General features: G+C 45.8%; 1 protein-coding gene across 1 annotated transcript in view; it reads left to right on the plus strand.

Annotated features, from left to right (window-relative positions):
• The first annotated feature begins 6,160 nt into the window (after positions 1 to 6,160).
• OSBPL11 (oxysterol binding protein like 11) overlaps positions 6,161 to 20,128 on the plus strand; it is a 29,713-nt gene continuing 15,745 nt past the window's right edge. The window contains exons 1-5 of the mRNA XM_072342041.1: positions 6,161 to 6,410; positions 17,058 to 17,126; positions 17,978 to 18,153; positions 18,467 to 18,546; positions 19,451 to 19,633. Coding sequence (XP_072198142.1) covers positions 6,292 to 6,410; positions 17,058 to 17,126; positions 17,978 to 18,153; positions 18,467 to 18,546; positions 19,451 to 19,633 — 627 coding nt within the window. The 5' untranslated portion in view covers positions 6,161 to 6,291. The remainder of the gene's footprint in view (positions 6,411 to 17,057; positions 17,127 to 17,977; positions 18,154 to 18,466; positions 18,547 to 19,450; positions 19,634 to 20,128) is intronic.

Consider the following 20,128-nt stretch of genomic DNA (forward strand, 5'->3'; position numbering starts at 1 on the left):
ATACAGAATAGTCAGGAGAAATGGTATCCTTTCTTGGGTTTGAAAGCCCTGGAGCTACATATAGCATCAGTGGATGCTGATGACTGTAGTTTTAGCAGGCAATGAGAAGGACCTGCTCTCTCTGACAAAGTCACAGTGTTTGTTTTTTGCATAAGCACAGGAGGACAAGCTCAGGTGTGAGACATTAGAATGTAACAGACATAAAATCTGGGTCTGGTTAGCAGGGAAAATAAGGACAACCCTCTCAAGGCAACCCCACCCATGCTCACCTGATCTGCTTCAGTGCCTAATAGGTTCTGCACATGTCAACAGCCTGGGTTTACAAAGCCAACTGGATTTGATCAGCCAAACAGCTGCTGCAAACAAACAAAAAAGGCTCGTTGTCACTGCTGCAAAACCAGGGCAGCCAAGAGGCTTTTTTAACTTTTAAGCCAGGTGTGCTTTCCTCCGTGGGGACAAGGTGGGCTTTGGGTATTTGTGAAAATATGGCTGAGAAACACCAGGCAGGAGATGGGCAGGGAGGAGACAGGGGGCTGGCTGCTCTATGTATTGAGGCTTCTCCCTCTCTGCCCACCTCCTGCCCCAAATGCATTTACAGGGGAAGAGTCAGATCCCTCCCCAGCACTTGTTTTTCTAATGCTCTCTTATCACCTCTTTGCTGTTTCTCAGATTAGCTGGACGCTGCTTCTCTGTACCTGTTCCACCATGAATTCAGACTTGCTAAATGCTGATAACCTGAATGATGCCCTAAAATCTCAGTGGAATTTCACCCAGCACCTTGCCCATATTTAATGATTGTTCCCGGAAATACTTGCTTAGTTACCCATAAGATTGCATTTACCTCCTTAATGATTTTATCAGCATGTGGCTTTTCCTCTTCTGTTGTTCATAGCTAATGAATTTTAATTTACAGCAGCTATGTAATTAGTCAGTCAGTGCATGTCCTTGCGTTTTATATGTTTACATTTCATCCCATGCCTGTTACCAGGGCATATCAGCCATGTTATTCATCCTGTAAGGCTTCCTTTGTATTGAAAACACCTCTCAAATTTCTTGTTAGCAAATTTCATTATCCCGCTTGTCATCTTTTTTTCTCCTAACTGCCTTAAGGACATTATTCAGATGGATTCCTCCAGGCCCATGCTTTGGTGTCAGCACCATCACTGGTTTTTACCTCTGGCCTAAACTCCTTCAGCATTTTATCATGTTTACATTAATCCCCATCTTCTTGAGTTTAACTAATACGTTCTCTAGCAATACCAAATCAAATACCTTACCAAAGTCCAGGTTGATAAGATTTTACTAGTTTTCCTTTGTCTGCAAATGCAGTTATCTTATCAAAGAAAGAGACTGGGTTCATCTACCATAACATGCCTATCTTGCACTTTAACCCTTTTCCTGCTTCCCTCTGTGCTGTTTGTTACTTATTTACTCTCTGGCCTGTATGCCAAAAAGCCAATGGATTTTTGAGCTGACCAACCTATAGATTTTGGAGGTGGAGGTGACTCGGTTTTCAGAACTGAAGGGTGAAGAGCTTTCAAGTTTTTCAGTATTGCAGAGCTTGCAATATCAGCTGTATCACATATGGTAATTTCCACATCCATGCCCTTAAGCCCATTACATGTGTTGCCTCTGCCCTCCAGGGTTGCATAATTTTCTGTATGGAAACTGAAGCAACATATTGCTTAGCTTCTAGCTATCCACCCTACTGCTGTTGCCGGGGATCCTCTCTTTTGTTTTCTTTGTAATGATGCAGATAAAACCCTTTTCATCTTGATTTCCATCCGTGTGCGTGGCCTGGTTTGACTTTGAGCAGATCTGCTGCTGCACCTTTAACTGTTGCTGTTTGAAGGACAGCTTTCTCTGCATATCGCTTTCCCCCCCTTTTCCCTATGCTTTCTGTGTATTTGTAAGATGTTCTGCCTCACCTGCATTGCAGTTCACATCCTTCATAAGCACGCAGAGCTATAGCTAAAATTCTGCCCCTACGTAAACTGCCAGCCTCACATCTGACCCACCCATCAAATGATGGGCAGCATTAGCATCAGCATTGCCCATATAACACAGGCCTGTGTGATTTCCAGTGGATTTTGTTTTCCACACAAGTTTTCCCTGAATTACGCTCTAAATTGGAGTTTTGCAGATATGTACAAACACTAGCTTACCGTATGCATAATTACTGTTAATTGCAGGCATTGAATAGCAGCCAATTATACTGAGGCTGCATCGGTTATCTCAGCGCAGCTCCTGAAGGCTGCTGGATACAAATAACATCAGTTTCTGTCTGTAAGAGCTCACAGTCCAAACTACTTACAGCTTTACTGCTTCCACGTGGATTTCTTGCAGTCTGACTTTACCAGCTCACGGGATCTAGGAAACAAATCAGCAGTGAAGTTTTTGCTCCATTCATTTTATCCAGTTGAGTTCTCTGCTGCAGGCTTTGATTGGATTACATGGCAGGAATATATATATATATTTTCCCCACACTTAAATGAGTTTTCTGAAAGTACTTAGTAGAAAATGAAGTTGGATTTTATGCCTGTAGGAATCTAAGCAAATTCCAAGCAGTTGACATCATTCAAGCAGGATGGATGGGAAGGTCAATTGTATACAGTCTCTACTGTGTAGAGCTTTCTGTGGTCTAATGGAGAAGGTTTTCAGAAGCAAAATATTACGCGGCTACAGCAGAAATGAAAAATGCATTTGCTGGAAGGAAACTGGCCCTAGCAGCTTATTGGTAATTGCCTTCAAAGCAGTCCTCAGGCAACAGAACTACACAGACTTTCTAGAATCCAAATATACCTACTCTGTAGGCAGCAGAGGCTGCAATGAGAAGGATGTAATCTAGATATAATGAAGTGACTGAAGAATCGATTAGAGCATGCTGATACATGTAGGACATCTGGTACTGGAAAGGGCTCAGTATCAGTCTCACATAGGTAGAGCATGTATGGCAATGGAGCAGGGGGACTTCGTATGACAGGCTTGGCTACCAAAACTACTGAGCGTTTTACATTGTTTGCATTGGTTTCCAGTCTAATCTTGTTATCGTGATACACCTGGAAATGGCATTTGGTGGAGATGACAAGAGACAAAACATGGTAACGGGGATCTGCAGCAGATGGAGAGGAACACAGGTTGCCATAGAAACCATGCAGAAAAAACATGCGTAGGAGTGAAGAAGAACACAAAAAGGCTTCTAAGAAAAGGGGCTGGTGACTGAAGAACTGAACTAATTCAGCAGTTGTTCCGTTTATTGAAAGGAAAACACATTATCTTTTCAGAGGATTGAGAAACACAGAGCACAGGAATCCTCACAGAACAGTGGTAGGCAGGAATGCTGTGTTGTGCCATAGAGTGGGGTGGAAAAAGGCTGAAGATGGTCTTGAAGTGGATGAAAGGGCTGGGAAGCCCTGAATGACAGCTGCAGCACATGCTCCCTTTGGTGTGCACACACCATACCCATGCTGGTGAGAAGGGCAGACTTGGGACAAGGCAGAGGAAACAGGGTCAGGATCTCAGTCCTCCACTGGTCACCCAGGGCATTGCTCTGTCCACAGAGGGTGCCTTACATGCTAGCCTGGGTTCCTGGCTTCCAGTAAGACTGAGCTTCTATCTGAGTTTCTATTTTTGAGTCTGGATTGTGCTGGGTGATGTAATGTTGGAGACCAGAGCATGACTCAGTGCAAAGTCATACTTAGTACAACTAGGAATGGTGTCAAATGTGACTGTGAAGGATACAAGTGGGTTATGGATGGGGAGGGAAACTCTGATGCTTATGGCTGTGCGTTTGAGTTACAGTTGAGCTACTCTACATTGCAGCAGAATACAGTGCATAAGGGACTGAGTGGAAGGCAGCAGCCAGAGGGCTGTTGTTGATAGCTCTATGCTCAGGCCAGTGTTCAGTGGTGTTCCCTTGGGGGTCTTTCTTGGGGCTGGTTCTTTCTGATGTCTTTATCAGTGACACAGATGATGAGAACAAGTGCACTCTCAGCAGGTTTGTTGATGACACCAAGCTGAGCAGTGCTGTTGATACAACAGAAGGAAGGAATGCTGACCAGAGGACCTTGATAAACTTGAAAGATGGGCCTGCATGAACTTAATGAGGTTCAACAAAGTGAAGTGCAAGGCTTTGCACTTGGTTGGGGCAATTCCAGGTATGTATCTAGACTGGGAGAAGATCTTATTGAGAGTAGCCCTGCTGAGAAAGACTTAGGGGTCCTGGTAGGTGAAAGCCTTAACCTGAGCCAATGGTATGCTGTGAGTTATGATTGACAGCAGCTGAAAAGCACACATAAAATAAAGGTTTTGACTCATTAAGACTACAGAAGGAGTGATGAATAACCACTAAAAGCAACTGCCAGTGATCCTGCAAGTCAAACAGCACAGAGCCTCATGTGTTAACTCTCTGCAAAGCCACAGACCCAGTAATACAGAGATGCCTGTAAAGCTTCAAAATCAGAACTTCCTCTCAAACAGTGTAAATAAAATACTCCGGAGGCTGAAATAAGTTGCATTACATTCACCTGACATTCTTGGCTTCATCTTCTTCGTCTCTCATCAGGGGAATCTAGTGGTTCATCCAGTGTGTTTTAGGCGAATGGCTGTTCATTTAGCTATATTCCTTTTCATGGTTTTGTGTCACGGCATCTAGAGCCGTAGTGGGCAAAATACCTTCTATTTGTGGTACATGTAGGAAGTTTCTTCATATTCGTTATATAGAAGAGCCCAGAAAACATAAAACATATCCCAGACTGTTAATAAACTGAAATCTCAGCTGCTTCAAGGAGGAATCTAACTGTAATAAGCACTGATTGTACAATGAACCAACGCGGATGTGAAGCAGTATTAGTCGCTTTCTCATTAGTCAGCAGCTTTTCCCGTTCAGCAGTGCTCAGGAAGCACAGCACTCCTCGTGCAAGGAAGGCAGGTGGTACTTCTGTCTTTCCAGGATTGATGTTATTCCTCCACGGGTCTGTAGAGGATGCAGTTCCCTTACTAAGCAGGAACAGCCGTTTCTTAGCTTCTCTGCACTGCCTACCAGAGGAGGACGTGGGTTTAATTTTAGGTTAAGCTCGTCCTAAGATGTGATTTACATTAGGTAAAAAGTCCCGACCAACTAACAGGAGAATGGCAGAGAACCTGTGCAGCTTCTATTTGGAAAGCAATACAGGTTTTTTTAAAGCATCCAAGCGATTAAAAATATGCTGGATTTTAGAGCTTTACTCTTTGAACGTGGGTAGATCTTGGTGCTCTGCAGAAATGGCACTGGGCAGAAGAGATGCTAAGCGTGTTTATCCAGGCTGTAAGATATGGAAGAAATCTGCAAGAGCAATGTGAAGATTTGGGTGTTCTTCTAGAACAGAATGATAGATTAGGACACACCTGCAGCAGGTGCTTTGCCACGGCACCTCTGTGCTCTCCTACTGTTTCTACGAGGGCCAAAGTGTGATTTTGGTCACTTTGAGCCATCAAACTACAGCTGGGGAAGGCGATCAGAGCAAGGAAGCTGACGGCAAGTTATAATCAGCAGCGAATGTAAATCCAAGTTCAATGACATCTCGAACGGTACGTTCTCATGCGGTTGTCAGTGCCACCTTACGATAATCGCTGGTATTGCAGGTGCAGCGCTTCGAGAAGAGAAAAATGCACGGAGGAAACAAATCAGTTCATCATCTGGCACAGGTGAGGTCAGGCGTTAGGTTTGGAATGGATTACTTGCATCCCACGCTAGAGGGCATCAGCCAGCCGGGAGAAGCGCTCCAGCCCCGGCAAACGGGGTCTGTTCCGACAGGGGTCCCGGTGTGAGAGAGGTGTTGTAGGGCGGCTTAACTCACAGAGAAAGGCCGCGCCGCTGGCAGCCTGACGGAGACTTCTAGCAGTCTCTGTGCAACGCCGCTTGGACGGCTTGGCTTTACGGCCTCTGAGGGGGGTAATTTAGTGATCGCCTCCCTACGCTTCCCCTAGCAGCAGAACCAACCGGCCCACAGCCGCTGCCCGCCCGACGTGCAGATGGCGGCGCCCCGCCTCCGCCGGCCGCTGCCCGCTCTGAAGATGGCGGCGGCGCTGCCCCGGAAGAGGCGGCCGGTCGAGGGAGCGGGAGGGCGGGCTTCCCAGAGCCCGCGGCGGCCGTGCGGGGAGCCGGGCCGAGCGAGGCGGCGCGGGGCTGCGGGGAGCCGCCGCCATCGCAGCCCGCATGGGGCGAGCGCGGCCGGGTCCCGGCTCTGCCTGAGCGGGCTCGGCGGGCCGTGAGAGCGGGCTGCCCGGCGGCGGCGGCGTGCCGTGGGCGCCATGCAGTGCGCGGAGCCGGCGGCGGCCGTGAAGGGGCCGGAGGGCGAAGGCAAGGCGGAGCCGGCGGTGGCGGCAGCCGGGAAGAGCGGCGGGCGCAGCGCCAAGGGCTGGCAGTACAGGTGGGCGCGCCGGGCCGGGGGCTGCGGGGCCGCCGGGGGCTGCGAAGCTCGGGGTGGGGCGGGTGGGGGGGCGGGCTGCGGGCTGCAGCTCTGTCCGCTGCTCCCTGCGTTGCTTTCGGCTGTGGCGGTGGGATAGGAGGCAGCTTTGAGGCCGTCGGGGTGCTTTTGCGTTAGCGCCTGGCCACGTGGTCGGGCTGCGGGAATGTGCCCCAGTGTTGTTATCTCCGGTGGCTCCTAATTCCCCAGCGGAATGCGGGGAGGTGTTCGAACTTGTTGGAGGCTTCGAAAGAGCCAAACTTGGTGCCAGCTTTGAGCTCGGCCCGTTTATACGAGCATCCCCGTAGGTGCTGGGTGCACCCACACGGTGGGTTGGTGTCTAAAACAACGGGTCTAGAAGCTGGTTTCTGCTGGAAGTTCTCTATTTGGCTTTGCTCGCACAGGGCGTGGGCAGCATAGAGAAGTGAGGTCCTGTGTCAGCACAGGATCTGGAGCCGGAGAGCAGTTCTGCGTTTGGTGAAGCTTAGGCAGCCTGTGCTCATAGCAGCGCCTCCTTCTGCACTCGCAAGGGCTCGGTTTCTTCAGAGTGGTGGAAGATGCTTTGTTTCTGCCCTACTAGAATTAGAGAGTGCTTGAGAAACTGCTCTGCCACGCATCCGACAGGAAATTATCTTGCTTGCTGTGATCAGCATCAGAGTGTCTTGAGAGCAACCAAAGCTGAGCTGCCTTCTCCCTGCTGGTGTCTGTAATAGTGTGACCGCTAAGCTGCAGTGAAGTCGATTACAAAGGAGAGTCTGAGAGGCTGTGCTTCCTGCTCAACTCTTTCCCCCCGCTTCCGTTTGGAAAGCAGTTATTAGAAGGCAGCACTTCAAATAACTTCGAGTTTGCAAGGTTGCTTGGAGTGATTTCATAGAGTGGCCCGGGTTGATTTAAAATGGGAACTTTCAAGTTGCTGCTCTATTTTCAGCAGTTGTTAAGCTAGGAAAGCAACGTGGCAGAATTATTTGCATTCAGCACTTCTAGTTTTTAATCTTGGCTGTTTTCGTTCATTTCTGCCATTGCTCAGAATGGGAAGTAGTTCCAAAGCGATGGAAGTGGGCCTCGGCAAGTGCTTGTGTGATACACGAACCATCGTCATTCAAATAACATAGAAACATTACAAGGAGAAAGCAAAATCCTGTGCCTGTGAGCCAACAGAGAGCTGCACAGAAAGTGTACCAGGGAAATAGAACATATCTCGGTCCCTTGGGGGGCTTTCAGATCATTCTCAGAGAAGTGGGAAGTGATGCGGTTGTATTTACAAACCTATGTAGCAGATAGAATGGAAGCAGTTTCTATGGCAGGGAGTCAGTTTGCTAGGAGAGCATCTCTTTTTGCTAGGGGTGGCAATGACAGGTAAGAGGGTTTCTCGTGATGGATTCTACTTGCTGTCATCAGCACATAGGGGTTGCTCTTGCAGTATTATTTCACGGCCCTCTGGGCTGGAGTAAATAAGAGAGGCTGAGTGTTTGCAAACAGCAGAGAGAGGGTTTTGACAAAAAGAGCAGCGTTACAACATTGTAACTCTTTTAAAAGTTGAATGAAAGGGGATAAGGTGCGTAAAGGAAAGTTGCCAGCAGTCGACACTGTTTGTCTGCCCTTAGCAAACTTAGGAACAAACCAATAACAGCACCCCCCAACAGACAAACACCCCCAAGTTGTCACTGGCTTTACGTCAGCCTTCTGTTTGAGTGGATCAGCATGCAGCAGTGCAACGCAAGACCTGGTAGCTAAAACACGTGGGTATGTTTTAATTCTCTATTTTGAGGTGGTCATGAACCACCATGGGCAACGTTTCATAACAGGTGGTTGCTGCAGTCCCCAGTGGAGGGGTTGGCTTAGAACCTATTGCGTTTCCACCTGATGTGGCTGCCAAGTGTGTCAGACTGAGCTTGGCTGTGGAAGTGCATAATTATTTTTTTTTCTTATTCATGCTGCCTTGTAAAAGGAGCCTAATTAGCCCTAATAAAGGGAAGTGTCTTGAAACCGATACCATCTTCTTGAGCAGATGTTGAAGAGAGCCCTTTTTATTGAGGGTGGAGTTGATGCCAGCCTTAGCTGCGAGAGAATATATGGGATTTCTCTAGTTTCTGTTCTATTCTGTTCTTGTTCCAAGCATGTTTGTTTGATATTGGAGGGTAAACACAGGGCAACAGCAGCATGTTTATCAGCTCTTTCTGCTGCAGACCTCTCTGTGGCTGACCCTACCCCCTGTCTCTGAACTGGCACTTGTTATCACAGCATTAATGTCAATTCATAGTAATACAACTAATTCTCACTTAGGCTGCCACGCGATGTGCTACCTGACCTAATTAGCTTAATGCTCCAGAGAGCAGGCCTGCATACATGTGAGTCCCTATCATTTGAAAAGTATAAAACAAAACCCTCCCAAACATGCTGTAAATGTTCCCTGTCATTCTTGCCCTCCTGGTACTTCCTCAGTGCTATTTAAAACAAATTCTCTGGGATCACGCTTGGGTTTTCTGTGCCCTTCTCTTTGCCCGTGGCAGTGGGAGGCTTTGTGGTGTTACCTGGGTCTGGTGTGGGGTGATGCCAGCCTTGGTGTCTGCCCCTCCAACACTGTGTTCCATTGGTGTCCTCCTGACTCTGGCACTGTGACATCAAAGCCTCGCTTGGTGCTGGTTCTGTTTATAGTGTCTGTGTGATAACGCTCATGTTCTAGCCTGGTGCTAGGCTGCTGACCTGTGATGTTTGTTGCTGGAAGGATGAGTTTATCAAATAATTGCTATGAAATCCAGAATTTGGTGTCGCTATTGTGCGTGTTGTACTCGCTCTTGTTGCTAGAAATCAAATCAGGGTGACTGTCACATTCATTAGATGCATTGGAGGGAGATGGTTCAAAGCCCTGGGACCTGAGTTTATTTTATCCTTATTGAGTCTTTGCTTGGAGAGTGCACCGTATCTATTATGCTACTTGAGAAATGCCATGCTCCAAGTAATTTTCTCACTAGAATAGACAAGAAATCCATTTTTTAAAGGCTCAGTTGACTCTATCAGCCTCACAATCCATTCTTTGTTATTAAAACGTCTAGGCTGTTGCGTGTGTACTTCAACGCTTGTTGAAGCTCCAAGTGCTTCTTAAGGGCAGGTTCGTGTTCACACATGCTTACAGGCTGGAAGAGTGGAATTGCAGCAGATGAAAGCTTAGATGAGTTGTAAATTAGAAGTGCATGTGTGTGGGGGGTAATGGAGTTGGGGAAGCAGGTTTGAGTGACTTAAGTATATCTCTGCAGTGCCCGAACTGGGTCAGTGAGGTCTGCCTCCCTTCCCCAGCCCCTTGGCTTCACCAAGCAGCTGTTGGATGCCCTGCCTGCTTCCCAAGGCTCAGCTGTGGTGTGGGAGATAAAGGTGGGAGTTGGTTCTGATGCGCAGGGTGCTTCCCTTAATATTAGGATATTCATTTTGGGTTTAAAATTGAACTGAACAAGCAGAAGATTAAAATAGCTTCTAAATGGCAAATGATTCGTGCTGTCCTCAGAACAGATCTCTGCAGGAACTAACAGCCATTAGAAATGCCTCTCAGTGCGAAGGGTATTTTTTCAGCTTTGCTTTTCCTAATGTAATCATGTAGGAGTGTGTTAATTAAAATCGCCTGTAATATTAACATCCTCCTCTGCCACGCACATTCTCTCCCATGGGAGAAGATGAAAACCAAACTGCATATGGCTGACCTAATCACATTGCTTAGTGCACAAGCAGAAAGTGCCATCCTAGGCAGGTTCTTGTGCGTCAGTTACAGTACCACGGATATTATGGCATGTGTGCAAGGACCCCTGTTTACTTAAGGCCTGTTGTCAGCCGGTGCTAATGCATTTGTATTGCAGCAAATAAGTGCTTGCTGGTGACAGTCTGACAGCTTTCATTTTGGGGTGCTTGCAAAGCTCGTATGGTTTCAGGCTTTCTGTACTGTGTGTCTATCGAGGGCCTGCAGCATGCTGTAATGAGATGGAAGTGCTGTTATTCTGTGTGTGACAGTCTTGGGTTGACAGCCTGTAATGCTGTTGGGCTTTGGAGCAGGAACATCAGTGTCTTGGATGTGCATTTTTGCCTTTCATGTATAAATTCCCAAGCTCTTAATGAGGCTGAAAACCTTAAAAGAAGAAGCCATGAGTGTTTAGGAACCGGCAGATTAATTTCCTACAGAGCTCAGAATTTGGCTGCATTTGCAGTGGAGGAGCAGTAGGTGAGTGGTCTGCAGCAGGAAGCCAAAGGTCTGGGCAAGGCTGGAGGATGCAGTGTGGAGGAGCTGGTTTCTCACCCTGGCTCTGATTTCCCCTGTGTTCACTGGCTACTTAAACTGATTTGCCTCTATAATCACTCACTGGGTGTTCATCTTTCTCAGAGGGCTCATTTGGAACAGTTGTCTGCAGGAACTGTTGCAGGGTCACAGCCGCAGCTGAAATCCACAGAAGCTGTGGTTTGAATGTGTCAGCTGCTAAGACGGGGCAGAAACTTAAATAAACAAATCAGGGCACAGCTTCTCCAAGTTTGAAAGGCTGAAAACTCACTGTAAATCGGTCTCCAATCTGTGAAGTGGGATGATAATCTCCTTTTTCTCTGTTGTTTGCTCATGACTCCTTCATAAACGTCAGTGACAAACGAAAGAGAAGAAAACCGTATGTGAACTTCTTGCCTGAAGTTCCTTGTTCAGTGAACGGTTTTGGTTAATTCCTTGTCTGAGCATCACTGTCTGCTTACAGCTCTAAACAAGAAAGCAGTCCTGCTGTTTTTGTTTGTTGTCATAACTGTAAGTGCTTAAATGAACACAGGTGCTTTCTTAATTAGTGCTTAAACCTGAAGAGTAGCTACTCACCTACCTGCTGAGCTTAATGTAGGAATGTCTGTGGTTAATTTCTGTATAATTGGGTTGGGAAATCTCTAGTCCAGGGTCAGTTCCAAGGTTAGGATGGAGCATCCAGGCCCTTCTGTTTTATTTTGTGTGTCTTCAAGGATGTAGGTCCCACAACCTCTCTGGGCTTCTGGATGGGGGCTTTTGCTCTTTCGCTGTGGAGGATTTTCCTTTGTGTCCAACAAGCAGTTTCTCTTGTTGCAACTTGAGGCCATCTCTGTTTACCTTTCTGCGGGTTCTCTGTCAAAGGGTCTGCTCCATCTTATTGATGGACACCTGCTGCGTGGGAGGCCGTGGTGAACTTCTCTCAAGCCTTCCTTTCCTCTGAAGGAGGCTAAACAGCTCCGATTCTTGTCCTTTTCTTGTCTGGCACGGTGTACCCAGCTTGCACTGATGGGTTAGTCCATCCCAGGCACAAGGCATTGGTTTATTAAGCTCAGGAGGTCTCGCTCAATCCATTCCTCTGGATGGTTTGGATCCCCTGAATAGGAGCTCATGTTCTCACACTGTCTGCTCCCCTTGCTTTGGTGTCATCCAAGGGGTTGTAGGGTGTGCACTTGACAGCTTATTGGAGGCATTTAATGATCCCCTGCAGCAGGTCACTCATCACCGCTGTGAAGTTCAGGATGGCAGCGTCCAATTGCAATACAGCTTTAAAAGAAAAGTCATAATGGCAAATAAGTATTAAGACTGGGAGAGCGTGTCTTTCTACACGTTCATTAGAAGCAGACCAGAATGCCTGGGGAATATAACCATTACTTTCTGAAGTGCTGTAGGCAGCTGATACTCCTGAATATCAAAGATGCTCATCCATCAGTGTGCCTGCATAGCTTATGTTATATTACTACTATTTACTGAGCAGAGCAGCTTGAACCTACTTACTAGACTTCAAGGGAGAGTTTTGTTTCCTGGTAACAATACTATGTGAAATGGTGTGTTATGTTCCACAGTCATGAAATGATAAAACATGAATGGTAGCTCGGCTGCAGGAAGCAATAGTTGTACTCCAGGGGTGTGAAGTGGAGAGTTCATACCTCCTTAAGCTGTTTGTTTTGCATGCGTTCCACCTCTAAATGGTTGTTGTCAGCTGAATCTGGAGTTGCTTTTCCAGCAGCAGTGAGCAGTGACCCTTGCAGAATAATCCACAGCACTGGCAGCTGACTCTCAGGTCCAGGTCCAGTTGTGTTTTGCTGATGCAAACCCACAAATAACTTGTATGTGGGCAGAGTTTGTGCTGACTTGAGCTGATTACATGCATGCGAAAGAAATTGCTTAGCTGAAACTGACTGCATTTTTTTTTAACTGGCACACACCTTTTGAGAGTTGAACAGCTCTGTAAATGATAAAGCAGTTCAATGTTGCCAGTTTTGCTGCAGTCCATTGACAGCAGTGTTTTGCTTCTCAGTAATTAAGTGCTGGCCCTTTCATTTTCCTACTGCTACCCTACAAAAGCGTTGCAGTGTTGGTTCATCTTTCTAATTGATCTGTGGCCCTGAATGCATGAAATTGCGAGTTGAATTAGGATAGTTTAAAACCAAAGAACAATAAACCTCATAAGCTTGATTTGATGTGTTCCCCATGAGGACTCAGTGGAAATTTTGAGTGCAAGTGCATCTTTGTTGTTGGTGGCTGTGATGGAAGGGCCCCTTGCCCACAGAGATATGTGGAGAAGCACATCATATGTTGAAGCTTTGTGTTGCTAATGTGGTTGCGTGCTCACAGCCAAGTGTTCTGTTTGCAAGGTTTGCTGTCAGTGTCGTGGGCTTGGATGTTTTCTTCTTTTTATTCTACTTGTCTGTTTTATTTGAAGCTTGTAATTGAATATGGCATCAACGTGAACTGAAAAGCAGGAGCTCCTGCAGCCATTTCACAGTCAGCTGCATGGCGCTGTTAGTAAATAGCATGGTGAGGTTGGCTTTTAATTTCTTCCAGAAAGCATTTGGAAGAGCAGAGCCAGCTTGTTGATGCAGATACCCTGTAAGCAAGATGAAGGCTTCAGCCCTTCCTCCTTCAGGTGCTGGGAAAGCCATTCTCAGCAGCAGGGAGCTGCATTGTAGGAGCATGCTGTGCATGCTGGTGTTTTCTTGGGACCGTGTGGTTTCTCCTGTTGCAGAAGACATGCCCAATGTTTCTGCTGACTGATCTATTCTTTCCTTTCTCTGTTTCCTTCGTAACAAAAAGAGGAATTAATACTTTGTAGATGAGCGCTTTGCACTGAGGTATGAGAAATAAACAAGCTGTCACAGATGAAGTTCAGTAGAAGCAGCTGCTGCTTTATTCCTTCAGGCTGCTTTATTCCTTCAGGCTGTGTGGTCAGAGCCACGCACTGAGGGCCGTGGTTAGCGGGTGTGGTGGGGATGGGTTGATGGTTGAACTAGATGATCTCATAGTTCTTTTCCAGCCCTGATGGTTGTATGACTGGTTTGCCCTGCACGATGCTCGGTTCCTCAAATCCACGTGCATTCAGCAGCTGCACGAAGCCTGGTCTCATGGGGAAGCCATTGGCTGCTCCTTTGAGCAGCTGCTGGCTTGGAGGTGCCTGGCTCTGTTCTGAGTACCCTATGTGAGATTATCTGGGCTCATTGGAGCCTTCTCTGAGGTGCTGGCCCTGTGTTCTTCATGGCAGACGTCATTCAGGGACTGCTGCTCCTCAGCATCCATGTGAAAGGCTTGGGTGCTCCCTGTAAACAGGATGCAGGAAGAACTGGGCCCAGCCATCACCCGCTCTCCTTCCTTTCCCAGGAGGAAACCAGCCCACAAGGCACTGACAGCTGCTGCAGCTTCAGAAAAGGACAAATGAGCAAGGAAATAAAGCACTTGCAGAGGATTGTTGCCAGTTTGCTTATCCTGTCATCTGTCTTTGGAGTGGTGCTTGGCTGTCTGGAAACACGGCTTGTGAAGGATGGGACTGCGGGTGGGATGGGGCTGTCCCCTGAAAACAGAATGAACTGTTTTGTAACTCCTCACCAACTTTAACCACTCGCTTACAGGGACAGTTTAGTCTGCCTTGCTGATGATAAATGAAAATGGGAGGCAGGGTGGCGTCTGGCCTTTGAAACATGCTTTACTTGTGGGGAGGATGCGGTGTGGACTGGTTGTGATTTACTGGGTATCGCTGCTTGAAGTAACTCAGCAGAAGTCAAAGCAGTTGTTTTTTTAAGGTGTTCCAAGCTGTGATGGGTCAGTTGTGACACTTGCACTCGTCTTCTGTCAGGCAGCAAAGGGAGGACACTGAATTTCTACATAAACGTGGGTCTCAGGAGCTGCATTGCTGAACCTCTGGGAGCATTTTGAAAGCAATGCTGTGGGTTGTTAGAGGACACACGTACCCACAGGTACATGTATGTGCATGGAGCTGGCAGCTGGAACAGAAGGCTTTCCTACAGTGGGAAAGGATCCCAGTGCAGGCCGGCTCTGTGATCTTTGCTCCGTGTTTGTGGTCAAATTCACTTCTGAAATCCATTTCTCTAAAATCAGAAACATCGTGGGAGGGGATAGTGAAGCACACAGATGATGTGAAACAAGCCTTGCTGTTGTTCCCCTGGGTGCAGTGCTGGTAAGGGCTCAAAGGAAGCTCTGAGTCATGTTTGACTGTCTTCTGCTGCCGTGGTTATCTGTGAGCCCTGACCACTGGCTTTTGAAATCTGCCCTTTTGAATGCCTTCTGTGGCTCTCTGAAGGGCCTTGATGTTAATTCCACCCTAATGAATTATTACTCTTTTTTTTTCTTAACAAAGCAGTGGTTTTATCTGCCTCATGACACTGTTTGCTAATAATCCTGAGAATGTTTTGCTGCATACATAGGAAAGCACTGGTGTTTACCCCAAAGAAGATCAGGAGATTAACAGTGTTTCTGCAGCGGGTTTAGACAAGATCTGCCTTCTGTGAATTACAATTTGCCGACTGGATTTAAGCTTTTTGGGTTGTTTTTGAACTCATATCTGAGTTCAAATGCTGGCAATTGCCCGACCTGCACAGTGTGCTGGGATTAATGCCTCTGAGGGCTGCGTTCCTGCTCAGATGTTTGCTTGTTTGTTTGCTCCCAGGCTCTTACGCTGCCAAGGAAGTGTTCTAAATACCAGCTGAGTTTCTCCTAGCTTTGGGTAGGCTAATCTGTGCTGTACATGGGTGCTGAGGGTTTGTCCAGCCTCTGGCAGACTGAAACCTAAATATAGTCTCTTTGGCTGGCAGTTCTAGTATAGCGGCATGGACACAATTAAGGTAGAAAATAATTTAATCAATATTCTGCCCAGACTGGCAGAAAATCAAAAGACAAGAAAAGGCTCATTTAGCATGAGTTCATGTTCTGTCTTTCTGAGCAAATGAGTCAAGTGCTGCTTTGCTGTGGAAGTGCATCTCTGTCTGTTCTGCAGCCGGTTATTTTTTTTCTCTGGACAGATCAGATCAGTTGTCTCATCATCCCCACTGAATGCTGTGTAACAATTTCAATCAGACTGAATTTACCATTGCTATCAGATGAATGGGCTTCTGTGGCCTTACATATGGTTCTGTTCATTTAATTTCAGGCTGTGGTCACTTCTGTGACTCTTCTAGCTGCTAAACATACCTGTGCTCCGGGTGGGTGATGGATGGGGAAGGCAGCAGCTGCGTGCTGAGCCTGCAGGCTGCTGAGTGTCTGCAGAGCAAGAGTGAGGTTTGGATTCACGACACAAAATGGAAATCAATTAGCCATGATGAGGGGTAATTTTCAGACGATTAAACGCAAGTTTATGACTCCGCTGTCTCACAATTTTCTGCCAAATGATGACAGTGAGCATGTCTAAACTGCACAGCACTTGGGTGCCATAACAACAAATGAGGCGTCTGCAGGGGTTGTGCTTGGTCATGTCTGCTTAGCGTTTTGATGCAGTTGAGATACACGATAGCTGGGAGGACAGAGAGGATTCAGGCTGTTACTTTTACCTGTGTAGTACCACTTAATGAGCTGCTACCAATTAAATTCCCAGATGGTCCCGCTGGGTACTCTCCATTGTAGTACGCTGCTGTAATAGCGATGGCAGCAGTAATAACCAGCCGTATGCTTCTAAATGTCAGTTCGCAGAATTGCTTCTTCTTTCTTCAAAAATATGCATTCTTCCACCTCTTCTTTGGATACCCCTTCTGAAAGTAGGGACTTCCTCATACGGCAGTGAGTTACTGTGAGGTTTTCTTTGTTAGCAGCCTCCTAAACAGCTTCGTTTCAGAAGTGACCATGTGTTGTCTCTGTAGTGATGTTAAGCCTCCACACTGAGTGCCTCCATGGGTTCTTGGTTTTGGTGGATGTCGCAAGTTCATTTTGAAAGAGAAACTACTGAACTTTCTTGCCAGGCCAGAGAAGGAGATGCTTCAAATTTGTTTTATGTTTTGGAATAGCTTGCTGTGACAAGCACCTGCATGTTGTCTTCTGTACAGCATCTGTGTTTGTAAGCGTAGTCAGGAAGGATTCTGGAAATCAAGGGTAAGTGCAGTGGGTTTGGTGGTATAGGAGTGCTCAGGGACTGGTTTTGGTTGGTGGCTGTGCTTGAGTTTCTCTGAAGTTAGTGAAAGTTAGTTTTGTTTTACAAAGCTTGCTGAGATGAGTGCGAAACAGAAGATTAAAATGATGAAAAATGATGGTGCCATTTAAAAATCGAAGGTAAAAATTCATTTTCAGAGAACAGATAACGATCAAAAGTTGTGGAGATCTGGACTTCATTTGGTGTTATTGTTATTTGATTGCTTTTGTTTTTCTTTCTGTGGTAGTGATCACATGGAAAATATTTGTGGCTACTTAATGAAGTACACCAATCTCGTCACCGGTTGGCAATATCGGTAAGTTATTTTTGTTCTGATGTTTTTCAGTAGTGGTCATTTTTGGCAACATCCAAATGAGCATGTTTCAGTCTTATAACACTGGGATTTCCCATTTTCCATTGAGCAAACGCAATAGAAATGTCTTGTGCACAGCATAAAAAAGGTCTGCAGCATTGATTCTTTCTGCCCCTTTCTGAGAACTTGAATCTATTCCCTTTCATTTATGTTTTTTCCTTTGAAAGATTTGGCTCTGTTGGCAGATGATACCACCATTAGATAAATAAATAGGCTGAAAATCCAAACTTAAGCAAGCTTTTTCCCTTTGGTTCCACAGGCTGTTTGTCTCCCGTGGAATAACTTTGATTGTCTATGACAGGTGAACCCTTCTGGCCAGACACCCTGCTTCATAGAGCAGCACAGCTCAACCAAGTAAATACCAGGAACAAGTCCTCCGTGTATCACCTTGGCCAGATTCTTATTCCCTCTGTCACGCAGTGACTGTTGTCAATACGTTTATTGCTACTTGTCAGTTCTGTAGCTATTCTATCTGTAATTTACATAGGCTAAGGGTGCATTAGGCCTCAGAGTTCCCCAAACTTTCACAATCTTGTAATGGCATTCTTCTTATTTTCTTACTCTATAACATTCCTGATCTTTGAGGAAAATATTGCCAAGAATTTGTGGCCAGCCTTGTTGGGAATGTATTTCACATGGCTGGGGCCGCGTTGACACAAGTCTTTAAATCCTAGTCTCATCTCCACTGACTTGTAATGAAAGTTTTGACTTCTTAGCTTCTTCCCCCTTTGCTCACCCTTCTTAAAAGTATCAGCCCAGGCTTATTTTCTGTGTTTACTTTGTCACCCTTGCAGGTTTTTTGTTCTAAACAATGATGCTGGCCTGCTGGAGTACTTTGTAAATGAGCAGTCTAGACACCTGAAGCCCAGAGGCACGTTGCAGCTAGCAGGAGCTGTAATTTCACCCAGTGATGAAGACTCGCACACCTTTACAGTCAATGCTGCCAGCGGGGAGCAGTATAAACTAAGAGGTAAGACTGTTGTTCTCAGGTAGGGGACTTTTCCACTAGAGGCACTCCTGACTTTTACCTGTGGTTGCTGTTCTGGGTTTGGCAGTGTGTTTAAAAGCAAGAGAACTCGTGCAGCAGGCTGTTGCAATGAGTGCTTTGTGTGAAACACACAGTGTTATAGCTAATCAACAGATTTTGGGATCTAAGACTTGCTTAGCTGACCTGGAAAGTCCTCTGCCTGTTTCAGAGAATTAAGTGGATTTTGTTTGGTTGGTTTTTTTGCCTGTACTTAAATATCTTCATGTAAATGGTCCTTTTGCTTTGCTTTTATTAGCTACTGATGCTAAGGAACGACAGCACTGGGTTAGCAGGCTGCAGATATGCACACAGCATCACACAGAAGCTATTGGGAAGGTATTGTATGATTCATGTTTTCCTGGGCAAAAATAATTTAGGGTGGTGAAAGAAGTAGGTGCAAATGCAACTATCCCATTATCTAAAACAAATACTAGCAAAAGAGCTTGCAGCTGGGCTTGGAACTCACAACAAGGAACATTCCTCTGAGCAATAGCTAACTTGTACTAGATGTGTGCTTTAGGAATGAAGTGGCTTTGCCTTGGAAAATGTGTGTGGTCCTCTGTGACTGGGTGCTGGTGAGCTGGTATTTGATCAGGAAGCAGAGCTTAATGATGAGAGTAGCTTTTTCAGTGGCTTTTGCATTTTATTTAATTTTTATGGAAGGTTTTTCAGTTGGGAGCTTTTCTTTTTATTTTCCTTTCTTGTATGTTTGAGAAATAAGCCCTTACTTCTTCAACTGTTGCTTACCTTTGTTCTCTGTGGGGTGGTTGTGAATGTAGTATGTTCTGTAGAAACTCCTGATTGCTATAAAATCTATATGTTATTTGAATAAAACCTTGCTTTAAGTGTATGATCCGGAGCTAATGTTTGCTTCAATGACCAGTTCAGACTGAAATTCCTTTCTCTCACATGTGAGCTCTACCCTTGCAGGACCCATGGGCAGTCGGTTTCTAGAACTGTTGCAGATCAAGGGCTAATCTTCAAGTCAGAAGTGATAGCCATTGGTCCATCTCGTTGCACTGATTCCTTATAATTAGACTGTAAAACAAGGCAGCTGTCAGCAGTACAACATATTCCTTTCAGCAGTTGCTGCCAACACGTTTATGGCTTTGTCATCTGTTACTGCTCCTTTGAAAACCCGGGATTAAATGTTCTTCTGCATGGTTTAAATTAGAACGCTTGCTGCTTAATTATTGTAATTAACTGTAAATATTTCTCCATCTTCTTATTTATTCATCAGAACAACCCTCCTCTGAAATCTCGCAGCTTCTCTCTCGCATCCCAAGGAAGCATCAACTCTCCAGGGCTGCAGAGAAGACCTAGCCAAAATGCAGTTTCCTTTTTCAACGTTGGGCATCACAGATTGCCTGCTGGAAAAAGGGGGCCTATTCTGCAACCAGATCACCTTGTAGATGTCCGAGAGGTCGGTATACCTGGAATTACCTAACAGTCTCTTGAAGGAACCGTTGTCTTATGTTTAGCATTGTGGAGAAATCTGCTGTTTTCATTAGATGCATATATTGTCAGTCACAACTCCTAAACTATTCCTGCATAGCTGTGGGGTTATGTAATTTATCCTGGCTTGTTGTGAAATCATGTAGTATGTATTCTATGGTCTTTGCAAATCTGGTGTTATAGGTGGTGTTATAGGTAATAAGGGTTCACCATCATGTGGCATGTTGCTAACGTATTGTGATTTTTCCAGTGCCAAGCTGTAGACCCATTCACTCAGTTGTCCTTTTACCTTGAATGACCTCTGTTATTTTGTAGCTTTTTTGGTATTAGTGAGCATTGTAGTGTATTGGGATAGCATTTATTGGGAAAAGGTTTCTAATGGAGGGCTTTTTAATTTAGTGAATAAGGGTCTAGCAAGCATGAATTGTTAAAAAGTACACTTACAGAAACTGGGACAAGAGAA

Source organism: Excalfactoria chinensis, chromosome 7 (genome assembly GCF_039878825.1).
Source record: "Excalfactoria chinensis isolate bCotChi1 chromosome 7, bCotChi1.hap2, whole genome shotgun sequence".
Taxonomy (NCBI): domain Eukaryota; kingdom Metazoa; phylum Chordata; class Aves; order Galliformes; family Phasianidae; genus Excalfactoria; species Excalfactoria chinensis.